Below are 22,857 nucleotides of genomic sequence, written 5' to 3' on the forward strand. Positions count from 1 at the left end.
TGACTCCCTACTCCCTACATAGGGCACTGCACAGGAGATTAAACTATGGCTTGTACATCCAAAAAATGCATTAAATGTTAGCCAGGAAGTCGTTAAGCTTACGGCCAAAACAAATGACTTTCTATTAGACAAATAATGCGCTATTAGGGTGTAAAGTCATCATTTCATGACCTGCGTAGTGCACTACATAAGCTGTTTGGAGCTATTTAAGATTTATCCCTAGATTTGAGAATGAAGGGAGAATCATGTTGGCCCTTATTCATCAAAGTTGCATACAGTCAAATCATGCCTGGGAATTTGCATTATTATATATGATACCAATAAAAAGAATACAAATAGAAAACAGTAATGCTCATGATTTACATAATTATAACCGTAATACTAATCATTTGTTCACATGGCAACCCAGCACAAAAGTGGACGGACTTATTTGACATGTACATTGACATAAACAAATGCAACTATTGTTCCATTTAAAGACATATTACATTGTTTTTGGTGACTCCGCCCACAAAATAAACAATACAAAACACGGCTCGTATGGAAGCACCTTATACATTGTAATAATACTGCTTTTAAATAAAACCCCGCTTCCAAAAAAGTTGGGACACTGGGCAAAATGTAAATAAAAACAGAATGCAATGATGTGCAAATCGTTTAAACAACAACATCAACTGAGAAATTATATTTTTGAATTCTGTTTTTGTGATGTCATGAAGACCAACACATTTACATATATGTACCTGTATAGCCTGCAGAAGTTTCATTCATATTGAAGTTATAAGGAGTGTTTCAGCCTGAGCTGTGGGTGAGATGTAATACAGGGCAGCCAATCAGAACAGAGCTCATTCACATATATCTTGTGTGTGTGTGTGTATATATATATATATATATATATATATATATATATATATATAGGCTGTTTGTGTGAAGTGGTGGCTGTTAGGAGAAAGGTTGTCCTTACCACATGCCGAACAGTGGGTCACGCATGAGCAGAGTTGGTCTCGCATAGGCCGGGGGCATGACCCCTTGGTATACACACATATATATATATATATATATATATATATGTGTATGTGTGTGTGTGTGTGTGTGTGTAATCTTGTATATATACTGTATGTCTTAAAGGCACAGTAACAAAAACAGACACGTGTTATAGTTGGACATAAAATACAAGAAATATGAAATGGGCTCTTTAAAATCATTTTTTGACCAGTGAAATGATTGAATAATATATTTATTATATATTTTGTTTTACTTATGATCAAATACTTATACTTAATAATCAAAGGAATTATCAACAATGCATGAAGAAAATGAATGAATCCTTACACCAGTACTGTTCACCAGTCATCAGCTCTATACTGACAAACGAACAATGAAAGAACGGCAAAGCAAAATTCCTGTCGAAGCGAAGAAAAGCCACAAGTGTAATTAGTTGCACTTGAACTGCAGCAGTGTGAAAACAAATGAACGTAACAGAAAACAAACCAAAACTCAGCCATGAAAACATGACTAGATCATTTTCTTGCAAACAAGGTATTGAGAAATCACATTATTACTGGAGTAGAGTAGATTGACAAAGAGCTCCTTTTTCTGGTTTCAGAGAAACAAACGAGTCTCTGGCGGGGGACAATCCTCAGAGCAGGCAGCCTGTCCAAAGTCTACACTTGCTGTTTATGCTTTGGCTTAAGTGTTCACTTTCTGCATTAAGTTCACAAGCACATGTCAACACCATGATATGTGAACGTTTCACAAATTTAAATGAATTTCTGAAAAGTGGATAAAAGAAAATGCAGATTAATCTGTGTTTCCATCAACTATGGTTATGTGCAAATTCCTGAAGATCACGACACACTTGCACACACAGCACACATTCAAAGGGTCCGCTCCATTTACCTGTGCAGGCCCACTGCTTTTAATGTAGTTATGTAGTTATATTACTTTTTATATTATTAGAAGTTTTGGGGGAGGAACATGTCTGAAACCCCTCCTTCTTCCAATCTGACACCCTATAAATTCATATCCTCACCTTCCGTTTCTGTGACGAAGGGTTCACAATCCACTCTGCCACTCCATCTCCCTGTTCCTCAGTCCTACATCAGTCCTGCTGCAGCTGTGATGGAGATCCAGCCTTCTAGCTACAGGCAGAAGCTGCCTCAGAATTCCAGCCCAAGTTCTCAGAGTTCTCCCCCCTCCCTCAATCAGTCTTCTCTCATACTACCACCACCATGTTGAAGGCATGGTCTGAACTCACAAACAGCACAGAAATGGCAAAGACACCTTTAAATGAAGTGTCATCAGCACTTGAGCCGGGTCTTAAAGATGCCATAGAATGCATTCATGCAGTATTTTAAATGATTCTTTGATGTCTACACAGAAGGCAAATTACTCTGGTCAGGGCAAAAGCTGTTTTCCCATTTTTGGGGGGCTCATAAATATACTGATGAGCTCTGCTCTGATTGGCTGGTTGACAGTGAGGCAGACGATGGTTCACACATAAGCAACATGTTCAGATACTCAGGCAGCAAAAACAATGAACTTCTGTGTAAAGAAGCTAGGCCATCATACTATTTAGTTAGCTATGCTAGTTTCTTGGAGCTTTCTAGTAGCTAACATTACCTGTACTAGCTACTTGCTTTCGATCTCAGTTTGGTTCCTTGGGGAGGGTATGAAAAGTGCCAACATCACTTCACAGCCTGGGACGGTACAATATCTGCAAATAGTCCACCATTTTCATTGCTGCTGCTGTTGCTCTATTGTTGTTGTTGTGTCCTGCTGGGCTAGAACTTGCAGATTTTATATTTCATATTTCCGTATGTTAAACTCAGCAAATAAATAGAAATTATGCACTATAATGTACAGATGTTTGTTCCACGTAGAGGAGGTGTTAATCCATTTTCAATCAACAAAACATGTCATTTGACTCGGGCTGTTCAAACCTTCACGTTCAACTGTATTTTGATTATTCTGGTTGTTATGATCTTTTAGCTTTGCTAGTCTGTGTCTGTGTCCAGGACAGAGGCGGTTTCTGTCTGACCTATGAAGCCTCGATGACACGTCTGTTCCGTGAAGGCCGCACTGAGACTGTGCGCTCCTGCTCTAACGAAAGCTGTGCTTTCGTCCTGGCGCTGGAGGAGGGAAAGGTACCCCCCACGACGCTCACATCACCAGCACAGCTGTCCAGCTGCTGTCCTGCCTAAAACCTGATATATATTGTTGTCTCTTATATGACAAAAAACACAGACATTTCCTTCTTTATTTTTAAATAACAGAGTTTGAGGTAGTGTGTAAACAATGTTACCATTTACTCCTCAGTCCATACAGGAGTCCACCCATTCAGCCTGCAGCAGTTTAGTCCTGCCCATAGCCACACCCATTTAGCCTATAGTAGTTGAACCCCGCCCATTAAGCGCACAGCAGTTTAGCCCTATCCATTCAGCCAACAGCAGTATAGACCCACCCAGTCAGCCTACAGCAGTTTAATCATTCAGTCAGCAGCAGTTTAGTCCCTAGTCAGAGCCCAACCCATTTGGCCAACAGTAGTGAAATCCCACCCATTCAGCCAACAGCAGTGTAGCCACACCCATTTAGCCTACAGCAATTTAGCCCCACCCATTCAGCTTACAGCAATGTAGTTCCACCCATTCAACCTACAGCAGTGTAGTCCCACCCATTCAGCCTACATCAGGTTAGCCCCTCCCATTCAGCCTACAGCAATTTAGCCCCACACATTCAGCCAACAGCAGTTTAGACCCACCCATCCAGCTTACAGCAGTATAGACCCACCCCTTCAGCCTACAGCAATGTAGCCCCAATCATTCAGCCTACACCAGGTTAGCTGCTCCCATTCAGCCTACAGCAGTTTAGCCCCACATATTTAGCCTACAGGAAAAAAAAAATCAAGCCCAGTTGTCTTTGAAAAAATGCAGATGTAAAAATAAAATATAAGAAAAATTGTAGAATACTGTGCGTGCCTACTCTTCACTGATCTTGTGCTTGTTAGGGAAGAGAAGAGTGCTGCAGGCTGTTCCGTAAGGCTGCTGAAAAACACCAGAATCTCTACCGGCTGGCCATGACTGGATCAGGCATCGACAGACACCTGTTTTGTCTGTATGTGGTCTCCAAATACCTGGGAGTGGACTCCCCTTTCCTAAAGGAGGTGAGTGTAAGACTGTGTTACTGTGTAACTTTGTAATGGCACCTACAACCCCAATTCCAAAAAAGTTGGGATGCTGTATAAAATGTATACATACATACATACATCATCTAAACCGCTTATCCTTCTGGGTCGTGGTGGGGTGCTGGAGCCTATCCCAGCTGTCATTGGGCGGAAGGCAGGATACACCCTGGACAGGTCGCCAGTCCATCGCAGGGCAGACAGACAGACATACACAGTCACACACACACTCACACCTAGGGGCAATTCAGTATGTCCAATCAACCTGACTGCATGTTTTTGGACTGTGGGAGGAAACCGGAGTACCCGGGGGAAACCCACGCAGACATGGGGAGAACAGGCAAACTCCGCACAGAAATGACCCCGGTCACCCGGCTGGGAATCGAACCCAGGCCATTCTTGCTGTGAGGCGTGTATAAAATGTAAATAAATGTAAATAAAAACAGAATGCAATGATTCGCAAATCTCATAGACCCATATTTTATTCATAATAGAACATAGAACACATATCAGGTGTTGAAAGTGAGACATTTTAACATTTCATGAAAAACATTAACTCATTAACTAGAACTTGAGGGCAGCAACGCAACTCAAACAAGTTGGGACAGGGCCGTGTTTACCATTGTGTAGCATCCCCTCTTCTTTTAACAGCAGTCTGTAAACGTCTGGGAAGTGAGGAGACCAATTGCTGTAGTTTTGTGAGAGGAATGTTGTCCCATTCTTGTCTGATGTAGGATTCTAGCTGCTCAACAGTGCTGAGTCTTCTTTGCCAGATTTTTCGTTTCATGATGTGCCAAATGTTTTCTATTGGTGAAAGGTCTGGACTGCAGGCAGGCCAGTTCAGCACCCGAACTCTTCTTTTGCAAAGCCATGCTGTTGTGATGGATGCAGTATGTGGTTTAGCATTGTCTTGCTGAAATAAGCAAGGCCTTCCCTGAAAGAGACGCTGTCATATAGCATATGTTGCCAAATCCTGTATATTTCATTCGGCATTAATGATGTGCAAGACACCCATGCCATGTGCACTAATGCTCCCCCATACCATCATGGATGCTGGTTTTTGAACTGTGTGCTAATAACAAGCTGGGAGGTCTTTAGCCTGGAGAATGCTGTGTCCATGATTTCCAAAAAGAATTTCAAATTTTGATTCATAGGACCACAGGACACTTTTCCACTTCAAATCAGTCCATTTTAAATGAGCTTGGGCCCAGAGGAGGTGGCAGCTTTTCGGGATCCTGTTTATATGTGGTTTCTTCTTAGCATGATACAGCTTTAATTTGCATTTGTGGATTGCATGGCGTACTGTGTTCACAGACAGTGGTTTCTGGAAGTGTTTCTGAGCCCATGCAGTGATTTCCAGAATCGTGCCTGTTTTTAATGCAATGCCGCCTGAGGGACCATCACAAGCATCCAATATTGACCGTCGGCCTTGCCCCTTGCGTACCGGGATTTCTCCAGATTCTCTGAATTTTTTGATGATTTTATGTACTGTAGATGGTGGGATTTCCAAAGTCTTCGCAATTTTACGTTGAGGAACATTTTTCTGAAATTGTTCCATGATTTTAAGACACAGTTTTTCACAGATTGGTGAACCTCTGCCCATCTTTGCTTCTGAGAGACTCTGCCTCTCTAAAATGCTCTTTTTATACCCAGTCATGTGGATTAGTTGCAAATTGCTCCTCCAGCTGTTTTTTATTAGTACCACTTACTTTTCCAGCCTTTTGATGCCATCAAATTCTAAATGAGTTAATGTTTTTCATGAAATGTTAAAATGTCTCACTTTCAACATCTGATATGTGTTCTATGTTCTATTGTGAATAAAATATGGGTCTATGAGATTTGCATTCTGTTTTTATGTACATTCATTTACATTTTATACAGCTTCCCAAGTTTTTTGGAAATGGGGTTGTATATAGCAACATTGAAAAGACCAATAAAAAAGGAAAAAATACCATCTTCTGTCTTACAACACCACTGTAGTTTACATTATTTAAAGGTGGTTGAAATCTGGTCAAATTATGTTTGTCTTGTACACAGCCATCACTAGAGGTTCATGGGTAGGGAGGCTAAGCCTGTACTCTGGTAGCATGGTGCCCAAGGATAATTTTTTAATGGCCCCAAAATGTCTGTTCATTAACTTTTAGAGTAGCAAAAAAGGAAATACCCTGGACAGCATCTCCAATTCCAATTCAATAGGTCACGAAATTTCATATAGTGAAATATTTCATATAGTGACAAATAATCTATTTTCTCAGTGAAGTTCAAATAAATTTGGTATAAAATTTGATTGAAAGCTTAACCAGCTCTCCCTCACTTTCTTCTTAATCACTAGCCTTCATCAGATCTGCTCCTTCAGCTTCTTTCTCTCCCTCTCTTCCTGTATTTAATAATACCTTTTTTATTACATTCAGATTTAGAAGAGCTGAAGGAAATAAAGAGAGTTCATTCAATTCAGTTTTTTTGTTTGTTTTAACTCTAAAAATCTCATCTATCTGGCCTTCAACGGAGCTGCCACCTCTTAATTTCCATCTGCAGGTTGAGGAATTGAGGGATATGAAATTGTGTTATGATCAACATTGTATGGCTTTTTCACTGACATTAACTTACTGTAAACAACAATACATGGCAAATACTTGTGTCAGTGTTTCTAAATACCGAAGAGAAATATAAAAACAGAGAATATAAAGAGCTGTCAATAGTTATTTCTATCTCTCTCACTTGTTCACACTCTCACTTTCTCACTATGAAGTGAAGTTTCTTTAAATTCTTAAACTAGGCGGCTTGTCAGATAGATAATGTCAGTGTTAGCCTAACCGCTTTTCTGTGCCTCGCGTAAATCCAAAGTTAGCCAGCTAACAAGGAACTGAGCAAAAACCCAAAAGCCAAATATACTGACCATAATTAGCCACGAATCCATGTTGTACGTGGATAAATTCACTCTTGAACCACTTACTGTTTCATTCTGTATATTGTAGATTTTGAATAATGTTTATTTTAGTGAACTTTTAGCCAAAATCCTGACACAGCTTTAGCAGGTGCCAACACAGGGACACTCCCCCACGTCTGATATAATTAGCTTACAACTTACGAGGTCTGATATGATTGGCCAAGCCGTTGGTTCCACTTTCACATTACGTTAGTAAATCTTTGGTAGAGAGCACTACATTAGAGCAGCAGCATTGCTTCCCCCAGTTTGCACTCTGCTATTACAATGTATGATGGATGAGAATAAAGTATAGATGATTTGAACTAGTGATGTACATTTACTTGGGAAAAGGGGGCTGATTAACATTAGGAGGGACTAAAGCCCCCTAAAAGTGACCTAGCAACGCCCATGCTCTTGTGCTCCGCATGTCAAACTCATATTTGGTTGCAGATACATGTATAAAATAGATGTCAAAAACTGGAATTATGCATGTGTTACAGAAAGCTGCATAAAGTTGAGATTGAAGTTCAGAATGTCTTGGATATAGTTTAAAAGTGGTGATCAAATGTCAAAACAAATAACTTGCTAAAAATGACTGTAAATAGAAAGTATTACAGAATATTTAGCATTTACTACTTTCTGGTAGTTACCAAAAACTTGAAATTGAAAAACTTCTAAAAGTACATTCTGGTGTCTAGTTTATTTAAATCTACACAGTAAAAGTTCTTGTTGTCGCAGAAGTGAATCCTTCCAAACTTCCACATTTTTGAGCAATAGTTCACTGATAGTTGAAGTTCAGGATAGGTTGTATTATACAGGGTGCAGTCCAGATTTTTCCTGTTGGCAGGAACATTTTGGCATCTGAATGCACATGCTGTTCTTCACCTCAACAGGAAGTGAGGCGGGGGGCGGGGACTGCGGACAGAGGAAAAAATGATGGAAGGAAATGTGCAAAGGTTACTATAGACCACTAAACTAAAATATATAAAATATTCAAACAAAACACTCAAACAAAATGATTACCAAAATAAACAGAATGCTCAGTGAAAGTACTTGGCCAAAATACCTGACCAAAAAAATTAAAAACAAAATATTCAAATAATAATTAAATAAATACAGAATACTCAAAGTACTCAATAAAATACTCAGACAAAATACTCAAATGAAATACTCAAACAAAAGACTCAAACAAAAAAAACTCAAGACAAAAGACTCAGCCAAAATACAGACACAATACTCAACAAAATACTCAAACAAAATACTCAGCCAAAATACCTAGACAAAATGCTTAACAAAATATTCAGACAAAATACTCAGACGAAAGACTCAGCCAAAACACTCAACAAAAGAGTCAGCCAAAATACTCAAACAAAAGGCTCAGCCAAAATACTCAAAAAAATACTCAGACAAAATACTCAGACAAAATACTCAGACAAAATGCTCAAAATACTCATACAAAATGCTCAGACAAAATACTCAACCAAATACTCAACCAAATACTCAAACAAAAGACTCAGACAAAATACTCAGACAAAAGACTCAGACAAAATGCTCAGACAAAATACTCAGACAAAATGCTCAGACAAAATACTCAACCAAATACTCAACCAAATACTCAAACAAAAGACTCAGACAAAATACTCAGACAAAATGCTCAGACAAAATACTCAACAAAATACTCTGTGGTACTGGACAGTTCTCTACAGACTGAAAAATGCTGGAATATTCTTTTATTCACTGTCTGTTTGTATATATGTATGTGTTCTGCTGCAGGTGTTGTCCGAGCCCTGGCGTCTCTCTACCTCTCAGACTCCTGTACAGCAAATGGAGCTCTTTGACCTGATTCACCACCCCGAGTTCATCTCACTAGGTGGAGGCTTCGGCCCGGTGAGTAAAACAAACACTGTTGTGTAAATGTTTGGGATGCACCGGTATTTCAGCCACTGAAAATCTTTACCTAAAAAAATTAAAATGGTCAAAAATGGCTTTCGGTTTTTGACCAAAAGAGGAAATTGACATATTTTTTACAAAAAAAAATTACAGTAAGTAAAGGCCTACAAATGTCACAATCAAACACTTATAATAGCATATAATTTTAATGGTAATGAAAATAAATTATGATTAAAGGCTCTGTTTGTTTCTTCACTCTCCTGCACTTTTTTGGCCCAGTGTGTTCTATATTTTGATTTTCATCAAATCACGACGTTCATCATCATCACAACTTGTAAAATTAATGATTTTTGTTCTTTTATATACAAAAATAACTACAACAATAGCTTTAACAGATTTAAATGTTCTACACTTGAGACCTGCAAGCATTTTAAATGTTACTTTTATTATGACTTTATTATAAAATATAGAGGTTTTTCAGTCGATATAGAATCTCTGTTCATCATTCTGGATATGGAATGATATCCCTTCTGATACTGACACTTGATCCTCAAGTGTCTGACGATACCGATACTAACTGTCTAATGTAACTACTCAATAGGTGCATATAAATCTTGATGTTTATATAATTCCACTTCTGAAATTATATATTCAATTTGTGTCTCAAAAAATATTAAACTTGAATCTAAGACATTTACTGTTTGGAAAACTTTACATTTTGATATTTTCAGAGCTGTGAAAAGTCAGTGCTCTTTGGCTTTATGCTAAATTAAATTTACTTAATTCATGTTTAATTAAATGTGATATATTGAAAGCCTTGCTTGTTGTGCCTTCCCCTCGAAAAATATTGGCCATAAACAACACTAATAAACACACACAGATGCAGCCTGGTTACTATGTGTGGTTTGATTTCTCCGACAGGTGGCTGATGATGGCTATGGTGTGTCCTACATCATCGTTGGTGAGAACATGGTCAACTTCCATGTGTCCTGCAAGCACTCCTGCAAAGAGACTGTAAGTGAGCAGCCATCACCCACACGCAAACAAGCCAATCAGTGAAAGCCCAGTCACACTAGTGTTCTGATAATATGAGCACAATTCCATTAGTTTCAGTGGAAATTGACAGTTAGGATTTTTGCATCATAGACTTTCAAAATGGAAAAATGTAGCATGAAGTTCAACTGCAGTTAACTTTTACACTTGAATTTGCATCGATGACCAATAGCACTGCTTTGTTACCCCCTGGAGGGGCTGTCCTTAATATAGCAGCTGTTAGTAAGGAGCTGGATTAGATGGTATAACATATATACAGGGCCAAAGTTGAGCTCATTCAGAAACAGTTTTATAAGCTGAAACTGCTTAAATCCATTCTTGGAATTTCAGCGCCCCCCAATTTGGTCATCGCTAATTCCCACTGAACCTTCCTCCGCTTAGGCTCCTGACCTACACACTTAAAAAGTTGGTTCTTTAAGGATTCTTCAGTAAAGAACACTCAAAGAACTCTTTGTTTTTTTGCATTGTACAAGGGTTCTTCATATTTGTGGAGAATGGTCTGAAGATGGTGCTGTACAGAACCTTTTAGAAAATGGTTCTGTATAGCACCAAAAAGCGTTCTTCTATTGTGATGATATCATAACATTCTGACTGCTCTCACATTAGTGGTCCTGAATATAATATAACCTTAAACATTATGGTTGTTCAAGAGTTCTTTAGTAAAGGAAAGGGTTCCATATAGTACAATGAACACCCAAAGAACCCTTTGCATGATTCTTCAGAATGTGCTGTATATGGTTCTACATAAAACCTTTTTGAAAAGGGTTCTGAAGAACCCGTTCACGATACAGGGAACCCTTTTAAAAAAATGGTTCTTCAGGGTTTTTTTTTTTTTAGTAAAGAACACCCAAAGAGCCCTTTGCATGATTAAAGAGTTCTTTGCATGGTGAAAGGGTTTTTCAGATTGATATAGAATAGCAGAACCCTTTTTGGTGCTGTAAGGTTCTATACCGCACCATCTTCAGCACGTTCTTCAGATTGATGGAGAACACTCAAAGAACCCTTTGCATGATTAAAGTGTTCCCTGTATCATGAAAGGGTTCTTCCGATTGATGGAGAATGTGCCAACGATGGTGCTATATAGAACCTTATAGCACCAAAAAGGGTTCTGCTATTCTCCATCAATCTGAAGAACTCATTCATGATAGAGGGAACCCTTTAAAAAGATGGTTCTTTAAGGGTTTTTAGTAAAGATTGCATGATAAAGCATTCTTTGCATGATGAAAGGGTTTTTCAGATTGATGGAGAATAACAGAACCCTTTTTGGTGCTATAAGGTCCTGTAAAGCACCATCTTCAGCACATTTTAAGATTAATGGAGAACACAAAGAACGTTTTGCATGATTACAGGGTTCCCTGTACCGCGAATGGGTTCTTCAGATTGATAGAATGTGCTGAAGATAGTGCTACATAGGACCTGTTTAAAAATAGTTCTGTATAGCACCAAAAAGGGTTCTTCAATTTTTTACGATGTCAAGCCTGTAACAATAGCAGAACCCTTTTTGGTGCTATAAGGTCCTATATAGCACCATCTTCAGACCATTCTTCATCAATCTGAAGGACCCGTTCATGATACAGGGAACCCTGTAATCATGCAAAAGGTTCTTTGAGTGTTCATTTTCATTTTTTAAAGAACCTTTGAGAACCTTATATTTGTAGGATGGTTGTAGATTCAACGGGATTTGAATTCACAACCTCTGTTTGATTATGAGCTCAGGTAGTTGTGCCACTTTGAAATGATCTAAACAATAAATGAGAACATATTACAATTTAACACAAATCAAAACACAATTAAAGCCTTAAAATCCCATTTTTAATTTTAGTATTACATCCTAAAGCTTATTAATCACAAATAACTCACTGGTGGTCATTATAGATCCTTTCATCCATGGGAGGATTCTTTATTTAAACTCACAGTAATTTGTTCTTTATCTAAGCGCAGACTATTCCCTCTGGAATCTTCTTTTCATTCCTACTTGGGCACAGAAATGTAACTTAATGGCTTCAGAATAGCACAGTCGTCCATCTGCCTGATCATCAGCACATCATGAGTTCAAATCCAACCTGGACTTTCAGCAATTTCAGTTTACAAGAAGGGAGCACAATGTTTTATGAGGGAAGCTCAACTTAAACTGCACTGTTGACCTGAGATGCAATAGAGTTGGGATACATTTAAAAAGCGGACTTTTAGTTTTTTGCAATGTAGCCACGGCCAAAATGACTCCCCACAGCTCGGAGTTAGTGGATTTGATATCTAGTCAGGTTTTGTGAGATGATTTGATACTCCATTAGGGACGCTGAACAGAGGAACCCCTTTTTTTACATGCTTTATCTTCTGTTTTCAGAACTCTCGGAGGTTTGGCTCTGAGATCAGCCGAGCCTTAATGGACCTGATGACTCTGCTCAGCAAGGACTCTTCTGGAAAAAAGCAGCTCTGAACTGGGAGAGAGAGCAATGTAGTGTGAGAGAGAGTGATTGTAGGTGAGAGAGTGAATGAATGAGTGAATGTTGTTGGGAGAGTGTGTGTGAATTCAGCACTGGTCTAAGCAAGCTGAGTTAGTTTTACCAGGGGAGGTTCTGTAACGTAATCTGGCGGATTTTACTGTGGTTGGTTCAGGATTAAGCATCTGTAAAACGTCTCCAAATTCCCACAATTAGCTGGATTATTAAACAGTTGGTCTGTTATTACAAACTACACACTCTGCAGATTCATACTGGATTAAAATCACTCCACAATTATTACTGTCAGACTGTAAAACTACACACACTGCAGATTCATACTGGATTAAAATCACTCCACAATTATTACTGTCAGACTGTACAAATTATACACACTGCAGATTCATACTGGATTAAAATCACTCCACAATTATTACTGTCAGACTGTACAAACTATACACACTGCAGATTCATATTGGATTAAAATCACTCCACAATTATTACTGTCAGACTGTACAAATTATACACACTGCAGATTCATATTGGATTAAAATCACTCTACAATCTACAGTAATCACTTTAAGACTGTAAAAATTATGCACACTGATGATTGAAACTGGATTAATTCATACTGGGTTGGTCATTATATAACAGGAGCTCCCCAGGTAAAAATAAAGCAGCTCCAGTAGGACTCCAGAAGCAAAAACAATGCAAAAATGTACAGTTTTGATACTGAAGAGAAGAGAATGACTGGATAAAAAGAGCAAAAGTGGAGAAAGTAAATAGAGTAGAGCTCTTTCTCTCTTTAACGCACAAGGTTTAGCAAGTGATAAGAGAAAAGGTCTAAGTGAGCTAAGCTTTGTTTGATACCAGGGCAGAAAGAATGAAGAGTCACTGATTGTCCACATAGTTGACTGAAACGTCCTGGCCTATCTGCTTTGCTTGATTTTGTCTGACCTGTAACCCATGGCCTCACTAAAGCAGACAGAAAGAAAGGGTTCATTCAGCTATAAGGACATGCTTCTCTCCTCAGTACAGGGACTTTGTGTAAAAATACATCAGAATAAAGCAAGAAAAGGGAAGCAGTGATGTCACTCGAGAGTGGACAAACACTACGCATGACTTTGACATTGTATTGTAAATTCCTCTTTAAGTGTGCGGTAGGAAGAAATTGCAATGTAACGGCATCATTGGTGGTACTGCGCTTTGATTTATATGGTATATATTAGGTTGTTATTACTCATGATTTTGATACCAGCGATTTCCTGTTAATACTTGCTGTAACAATGCAACACCCCACTAAAGCCTACCAAAGGAAAGACCCAGTATCAGTACATCTGTTTATCTTCCTGTTCTTTAATACGGAACGTGCAGAAAAAAGGGGTATTAACCAAATAAGCTGATTGTTTTTCTTTTTTTCTGTCAATTTTCCTCCTCTGTGTGGAACAGGGCAATGCTTTTGTTATGCTTTTGGTTATCTGTGACTTGAATAATATCAGGAAATGTACTGTGCTTTTGAAAATAAAACCAAAATTAAAATCTTTTTCTGCAGTGCTTGAGCATTTCTTTTAAATTGCTTAAAAAACATGGGCTCTGGAATGTCTGTTCAGGGTAAGGCTATGGTTTTGTGTAATATGTAGCAGGGCTGTAATTGTACAACCTCATTTCCAAAAAAGTTGGGACGCTGTGCAGAATGTAAATAAAAAAAGAATGCAATGACATGCAAATCATGTAAACCATATTTTAAAGGAAAATAATACAAACATATCAAATGTTGAAACTGAGAAATTTTATTGTTTTTTGAAAAATACATGCCCGTTTTGAATTTGATGCCAACAACACGTTCCGAAACAGTTGGGACGGGGGCATGTTTACCACTGTGTTTCACCTCTTCTTTTAACAACACTCTATAAGCATTTGGGAACTGAAGAGATACTGAGGAGTGCATATATCGTATATATCGTTCAGCATTAATGATGCCTTCACAGATATACCAGTCACCCATGCTATGTGCACTAATGCATGAATGCCGGCTTTTGTAGTTTTGAAAGTGAAATGTTTTCCTGTTCTTGTTTGATGTAGGATTTCAGCTGCTCATCAGTTCGGGGTCTCCTTTGTCATATTTTTCATTTCATAACGCGGTTTTCATTGGGTGACAGGTCTGGACTGCAGGCAGGTCAGTTTAGTACCTGCACTCTAATACTACAGAGCCATGCTGCTGTAATATGTGCAGAATGTGGTTTGACATGGTCTTGCTGGAATAAGCAAAGCCTTCCCTGAAAAAGACGTCATCTGAATGGCAGCATATGTTGCCAAAACATGATATATCATTCAGCATTATTGGTGCCTTCATAGATGTGCAGGTCACCCATGCCATGTGCATTAATGCACCCCTATCCCATCATGAATACTGGCTTTTGAACTGTGCATTGATAACAATCTGAGTGGTCTTTGACTCAGAGGACACAGCATGTATGATTTCCCACTTTTCCACTTCCCCTCAGTCCATTTTAAATGAGCTCATGCCCAGAGAAGGTGGCAGCGTTACAGGATCCTGTTTATATGTTATTTCTTCTTTGCATTTTAGAGTTTTAACTGGCATTTGTGGATGCAGTGATGAGCTGTTTTCACAGACAGTGTTTTCCAGAAGTGTTTCTGAGCCCATGCAGTGATTACCACTACAGAATCATGTCTGTTTTTAATGCAGTGCCGCCTGAGGGCCCAAAGATCACGGCCAGCAAATACTGGTTTTTGTCCTTGTCCCTTACATACAGAGATTTCCCCAGATTCTCTAAATCTTTTAATGTTATTTTGTACCGTAAAAGATGAAAAGCAAAAGTTCTTTGCTATTTTATGTTGAGAAACGTTATTCTTGAATTGTTGCACTATTTGATCGTGCAGTGAACCCCTCCTCATCTTTACTCCTGAAAGACTCCGCCTCTCTGAGATGCTCCTTTATACCCAATCATGTTACTGACCTGTTGCCAATGAACCACCAGGTGTTTTTTAGCATTACACAACTTTACCAGCCTTTTGTTGCCCTGTCCTAATTTTTTTTTGGAACATCGTTGGCATCAAACTCAAAATGGGCAAATATTTTTCAAAAAACAATAACATTTCTCATTTTCAGCATTTGATATGTTGTCTGTACTATTATCAAATAATATATGGTTTAAATGATTTGAACATATTGCATTTCGTTTTTATTTACATTTTGCACAGCAACCCAGCTTTTTTGCAAATGGGGTCATACTGCTGCATATTGTGATATGCTGTTCCATTATATTAACGGTCTGTATACCTTTGGTACAGTGGCAATTAAAGTACAAGTACATTTAAAAACACTTTACAAACTTATAAACACACTGCAGACACAGAAAACACTCATCAGAATGACTACACCTGAACTGCTTTTCACAAACATGCTGCAGATAAAGAAAACAGACAACTTCAGAAACGCTGCAAAGCCATTCACAATACAACGGAAGTGAATCACAACACAATGGAAATGTTTCTGGAAGACTCAAAGGGCTCAAAGCAGATTAAATATCTGTGATGGAAAATCACTGACAGAAGCAGATCAGACCACCGACACTCAGACACTCCCTTCTCCAGTTCATGGTTAACCTGGCTGGCTAGTTTTCTATCTGACTGTCGCAGCTGTACTGTGGTAGTTCTCTGTTATTACTAGTTAAACGTTTACATTTACACTCTACAGCTAATTCTCATTACTTTACAGTGATAGCAGTAATCTACTCAAAGAAAAGTTACAGCAAAACATCTCCGCTGTGTTGCGACTGGCTTATCAGCGCTTCTGAAGTTGCGTGTTTCTGTATTTGCAGTGCGTTTATGAAACGAACTGATGAAAGTGTCTTCTGAGGCTACAGAGCATCTACGAATTTGCAGTGTATTTGTAAAATGTATCACCATGTTGTCATTTTGATGAAAGTGGTTTCTGCATTTCCAGCTCGTTTATTATTCGCAGTTTATTGGGTCTTCTCGGCCACCATACTTTGGTCATTCGATTTTCATTTTAAAAACCAGAATTGAAAAACGGGAAAATGGGACAATTCTCATTTTTTGGTTCTGTTACTGTCAGTGAAAAAATCAAGAAGTAGCTTAGTTTTATAGTTTCACAAACTAATCATAAAATCAAATACCCAGCAAACAAAAGAGGAATGGGCCCGTGTACCTTCTGTTCATTTCATTTTAATTTTAAAAAACAATACTGAAAAACGGCGAATGGGTCAAATCTCGTTTTTGATTCTGTTATTTTCAGTCGAAAAACAAGAAATAGCTTCATTTTACAGTTTCACAGGCTAATCGTAAAATCAAATAACAAACAACCAGCAATAGAATAAGGGGTTGATTTTACTGATTTAAATTAATGAAATATCAAGCATGCGCAAAACTGCGCCGACACACAACACGACTCCTGCCATGTGCGCTGTCCTGTGTTCACAGTGTTCTTATACTCGTGTGGCGGCGGTGGCGCTCCGGTTTTGGGGGGAAAGGAGCTTTAGCGGTGCGGTAGAGCTGCGCCAGGGGTCTTCTGAGCGCAGGACTGTACTCAGTTCGCTTCTGTGAGCATTTTTTTTTCGATGGTCTGAATCAAACGTGGGAATTCAACCTTTTTCAGGGGTGACAACGTGGGCGCTGAACGATTTTCGGAGGCCGGGGGTGGGGGATAGGGGGGCTTCAGCACCCTCCAGCATCCCCTTGTCCCCGCTGGCCCGGGTGTGTTTAGTTAGTAGGGTTAAGTGTCTACCATGAAGCGGAGGGAGCGGAGATGACCTTCATTGCTAACGCGCTGCCCTGTATGTTTCTTTTCTGTTGGTGTCAATAAAGAGCGCTTCTCTAGCAGAACGACAGGCTCTCCTGAGTCTCCTTCACCAAGAGGCTACAGTACTGGTCACTATGACTGAAAGACAGAATGTAATCTAGTGTTCATATGATGATGAACGCGCACACATAGGGGGAGTTCGGCAGAATACCGACAGAGCCCTTCTTGAACTTGAGCGCATCTGCAGCTGATCTGGGGGGCACAAAGCCCCCGTCAAATGGTGGCAGTTCCGTTTTTACCTATATCATTTCTTTCACATATAGTTTGTACACGTCAAATATACAAACACTTGCGCAAAAAGTAATATAGCCGACCAATACACCAGAACCATAGGCCTGATTTCTGTGATCTCTGAGCTTCACTACCTGCGCTCTGCACCTTTATTTCCTCTTATAATGGGAAATTCTAAATTTGGATAAGTAGAATACGACGCTTTATTTCATTGCTGTTTGTTATTTGATTTTGTGATTAGTTTGTGAAATTGTAAAACGAAGCTATTTCTTCATTTTTCCACTGACAATAACAGAACCAGAAACGAGAATCGACCCATTTGCCGTTTTTCAATACTGATTTTTAAAAAGAAAATCAAATGAACAGAAGGTACACAGACCGGGGAATGGGCGAGCTTGATCACAGAAGTACTGGCATATTGGTAGTCTGTGTTACCTTTTGTACAGGTGTTTATACATTTGCTGTGCATAGCTTTGCTACATCTGAGAAAAATAAAATGATATGGGGAAGGGATTGTTGTACTGGACACAGTAAGATAGTAAATAAGACACAGCATTTTCAATCAACTGTAAAAAGGATTTTTTTCTTTCCTTACAACTCAAAATGACTCTCCAGATCGATGGGTCTAAGGCAGGGGTGTCCAGTCTTTTCCACAAAGGGCCGGTGTGGCTGCAGGTTTTCACTTCAGCAAAGCAGGAGCTCACATGATCAGCAATTTGAGGATTAAAACCAACGGATTAAACAGGTGGACTCAGGTGAGCTCCAGCTTGTTTGAAGTGGACACCCCTGGTGCACTCAATAATGTGATCATAATCGGATTTCTGCAGTTATCTGATTATTCAAATGGTCTTGTAAACAGCACACTCTGATTTCTTAGATCAGAGTAAGATCTAGAAATCTGATTAAGAAATCCAATAGGCTGGATTTTAGCTCGGTAATCAGATTTCTCAGTGCATGTGAACTCTTACTCTGATTTCTTTCGGATATCTCACTCTGCAAATGTGCAAAAACAGACCGCGGTACCAGAAATAAGGAAGCAGCGTTGCCACAAGACGCAGCAAACACGTTTGGAGCGACGCTGAAACGAAATACATCCTTGACGAAATGAAGGATTAAAATATTCTTAATCTTCTAGATGATATATGTTCATAGTTTCAGGTAAAGTGGCGCAATGTTTTTAAAAAAGAAGCTGCAGCATCAAGTTTGAGTTTCACGTTACGCTTGTGTCACGTCGTCTTCTGTTAGTTTATTGGCTGGTTGCAAAACAGAAATCTGATTACTGCCCGACAGCTCTTCAAGAGTTCTTTAGTAAAGAAAACGGTTCTATATAGAACCATGAACACTCCAAGAACCCTTTGCACGATTAAAGTGTTCCTTGCATCATTAAATTGTTCTTCAGATTGATGGAGAATGTGCTGTAGATAGTTCTATATAGAACCTTTATGAAAAGGGTTCTACTTAGCACCAGTTCTTCTATTGTTATGATGTCAAGCCTGTAACAACAGAAGAACCCTTTTCAAAAAGGTTCTGTATAGAACCATATTTAAAACAAATTCTTCATCACTCTGAAGAACGCTTTCACGATGCAAAGTGTTCATGGTTCTATATAGAACCATTGTCTTTACTAAAGAACCCTTGAAGAGCCATCATTTTTAAGTACGCACCTCAGAGGTGGCTGACAGGCCTCATTCTCTCACCAAGTCCTGCTGAGAGAAAAGCACAGTGGAGTGTGAAATTCATGCTGGTCTGATCTGGTTTATGCTGATCTGGTGATGTTTTAGCTGGTCACCCAGTATGGTCATGGTCAAGCAAAAGATATTTTTTGTGACTTTTTGAGCAGCTGCCCTTTACATAGACCAATGGACCAACAGAAGTGCTTCCAAATTGCTTCCGTATACGTTTTTTTGTCTTTTTGCTCGGTTTCTTGATTACTGTAAAGCTTTAAAGGATTTGTGTAAATTCACAAATAAACAAATTAAAATATTTCTCTATTTGCAAACATGAATATGATATTTACTCAAAAGAATAAAGACATTTGTTAAATCAAAAATGGGCAGATCCAAATTTTGTTTACAGAACACATCTTGACATTCAGACGGAGACACATTATTAATTACAGTTGTTTATACAGTAGAGTTTGTACTGTAAAAGAGTTTTTACTGAATTTGACAGTGTAACTGTGTGTTAGTCTACTGTTTTGCTAACTGACTCGTGCTAAATGTACTCTAAAGGCACACATTAGCGCCTGGCCTGCTGGATAAGTGTCTGTAGTCTAATACTGCTAATGAGTTAAATTGGTTGGTGATGTTAGGTAGGAACACTGGGGTTTACAGTAGATTGAGAAGCATGTTTCCAAAATCTGATTGGATGGTGTTGAACCTGGCAGTAAAGTGTTGCACAGAGGTGAACCATTTAACAAGTCTTCCTTATTAACTCTGTTGTACTGCACTGTGTTGGCCTCCCCTTTAAAAGCAGAAGGCAGATGATCCGAGCAGGTATAAGGACAGGAAGGGATGCTGATGTTATGGTATTATTATTGGAACAATTTGTTTTGCTTATTTAAAGGCTTTATTGGACTTTAATTTGTCAAAAAAAAATCAGGTAAATCTTTATATAATTGTGATGCCAAAAATGACAGACGAGGATTACTTGAACAAGCCAAGTAAATGTATCGACTTAAGCCAGAAGACAGAAACAGACAGGCTGTCGGTTGATTCCTTCATAGCGGGCATTGGGTGGATTTATTCAGAGTGTGGGCACTGGGTGGATTCATTCAGAGTGTGGGCATTGGGTGGATTTATTCAGAGTGTGGGCACTGGGTGGATTCATTCAGAGTGGGCATGGGGGATTTATTCAGAGTAGGGCACTGGGTGGATTTATTCAGAGTGTGGGCACTGGGTGGATTCATTCAGAGTGTGGGCACTGGGTGGATTCATTCAGAGTGTGGGCACTGGGTGGATTTATTCAGAGTGTGGGCACTGGGGGATTTATTCAGAGTGTGGGCATTGGGTGGATTCATTCAGAGTGTGGGCACTGGGTGGATTCATTCAGAGTGTGGGCATTGGTGATTCATCAGAGTGTGGGCATTGGGTGGATTCATTCAGAGTGTGGGCACTGGGTGGATTCATTCAGAGTGTGGGCACTGGGTGGATTTATTCAGAGTGTGGGCATTGGGTGGATTTATTCAGAGTGTGGGCATTGGGTGGATTCATTCAGAGTGTGGGCACTGGGTGGATTCATTCAGAGTGTGGGCATTGGGTGGATTCATTCAGAGTGTGGGCATTGGGTGGATTCATTCAGAGCGAGCACTGGGTGCATTAATTCTTGGTCTCACTTTCATTTGGACTCTGTTGGACTTGGTCTCGACTACTCAAAATCTTGGACTTGTCTCTACAAAGGCGTTCTAGACTCCAGCCCTAGTCTGAAGTGCGCAAAACAACATCTAGTTAACCCAGAGGCGTTTTGGAAAAAAGTGCTGGACTGATGAAGTAACAATGGAACGCATTGGCCTCATCACTACAGGTATGTTTGGCAATAAATAAAGAAGTATTTGATGAAAAGAGCATTTTGCCACCTGTTAAGCATGCGTGGGTATCTATTATGTTTTGGGGTTGTATTGTAGTCAGTGGCACAGGAAACCTTGCACAGGTAGATGGAAGAATAAACTTGGCTAAATATCAGTAAATTCTAGACGCAAATGGGACACAGTCATTTGAGAAACTGAAGCTGAAAAGAACAGAACAAGGCTTGTACGAAAGGACTAACTCAAAATCTACCATGAAGTACTTGAGGAAGTGCAAGCTGAAGCTCTGCAGTGGCCCTCATAGCCTGCTGACTAGAACATCAGTAAAAATCTGTGATTAGATCTGAAACATGCTGAGCATGCGAGGCAACCTAAAAATATCATGGAGCTAGAAGCGTCTGCGAGGAAGAGCGAGGAACAGGAAGATAAACCAGTCGGTCAGTATAGATATAGCACTGAGCTTTGTTAGTGGAATAAAACAGCTTTTATTTATTATTCTAACTCATTTTAGGAGCCATTAATGCAAAAAAAACAAAAAAACAAAATGCACAGCTCTCTAATGTGGCCGTCTTCATCCTCAAGAACACCGTAAGCTTCAGCTGCTCAGTACTGCTGACTGAATGTAAGGCTAAAGTTTTTTTTGGTGCCTCTTAACCTGATATTTCTTTAATCAGCATTTTATTTTATGACGTCTCATTCTAAATCCATAGACATTAATATGGAGTTGGTCCCCCTTTGCAGCTTTACCAGCTTCCACTCTTCTGAGAAGCTTTCTACAAGATTTTGGAGAGAGTCTGTGGAAATTTTACTCCATTCATCCAGAAGAACATTTGTGAGGTCAGACACCAATGTTGGATGAGAAGGCCTGGCTCCCAATCTCTGTTCTTATTAATCCCAAAGGTGTTTGATGGGGTTGAGGTCAGGGTTCTGTGCAGGTCAGTCAAGTTCTTTCACACCAAACTCACCCAGCCATGACTTTATGGACCATGCCTTGTGCACTGGGGCTCAGTCCTGCTGGAACAGAAAAGGGCCTTCTGCAAACAATTGTCCAAAATGTCTTGGCATTAAGATTTCCCTTCACTGGAACTAAAGGGCCTACATGAACCCCTGAAAAACAGCCTCGTAGCATTATAACTCCTCCACCAAACCTTACAGCTGGCACAATGCAGTCAGACAGGAAATGTTCTCCTGACATTCATCAAACCCAGACTCGTCCATCAGACTGCCAGATAGAGTAGTGTGATTCGTCACTCCACAGAATACACAGTTTCCACTGCGTAAAAGCTGCCTATCTAAAAGCTAAAACTTTTTTTTTTCTCACCTGACTGCATTTTCATCTGCTCAGTACTGCTGACTGCATGTAAGACTAAAGCTTTTTTGGTGCCTCTCAACCTGATATTTCTTTAATCAGCATTTTATTCCCTCTAACAAAACTCTCTGCAGCAATTACCAACTACATTTACAGTATCAGGCTTGATGGTAACACAATGCTGTGATATGTCACTAAGCAGGCTTAGCAGTTCTCATTCTGGAGATGCAGCTGGCAGTGCCGCATTTTTATACTGTCTGAACCTTTTATGTAAGTAAGGCAAGGCAAGTTTATTTGTGTAGCACTTTTCATACACATTGGTGGTTCAAAGTGCTTTTCACAAACAGAAAAATAGCTAATAAAACAGCCTGTAACATTTCTGGGATCTAGCACCTCAAAGTTACCACTTTCACCCACTGAATAGCCGCAGTAACTGAATAAAATCTTACCTCGAAGTAATGGCA

The 22,857-nt window shown here is 39.4% G+C and overlaps 1 protein-coding gene across 2 annotated transcripts in view; it reads left to right on the forward strand.

The window, feature by feature from the left end:
- cpt1cb (carnitine palmitoyltransferase 1Cb) overlaps positions 1–12,844 on the forward strand; it is a 72,197-nt gene extending 59,353 nt beyond the window's left edge. For both annotated transcript variants that reach the window (XM_036560751.1, XM_036560750.1), the window contains exons 15-19: positions 3,018–3,146; positions 4,007–4,162; positions 8,880–8,993; positions 9,918–10,010; positions 12,394–12,844. In XM_036560751.1, the coding sequence (XP_036416644.1) occupies positions 3,018–3,146; positions 4,007–4,162; positions 8,880–8,993; positions 9,918–10,010; positions 12,394–12,486 (585 nt within the window). In that variant the 3' untranslated portion in view covers positions 12,487–12,844. The remainder of the gene's footprint in view (positions 1–3,017; positions 3,147–4,006; positions 4,163–8,879; positions 8,994–9,917; positions 10,011–12,393) is intronic.
- Positions 12,845–22,857: the final 10,013 nt, after the last annotated feature.

This window comes from Colossoma macropomum, unplaced genomic scaffold (assembly GCF_904425465.1).
Source record: "Colossoma macropomum unplaced genomic scaffold, Colossoma_macropomum, whole genome shotgun sequence".
Classification (NCBI taxonomy): Eukaryota; Metazoa; Chordata; class Actinopteri; order Characiformes; family Serrasalmidae; genus Colossoma; species Colossoma macropomum.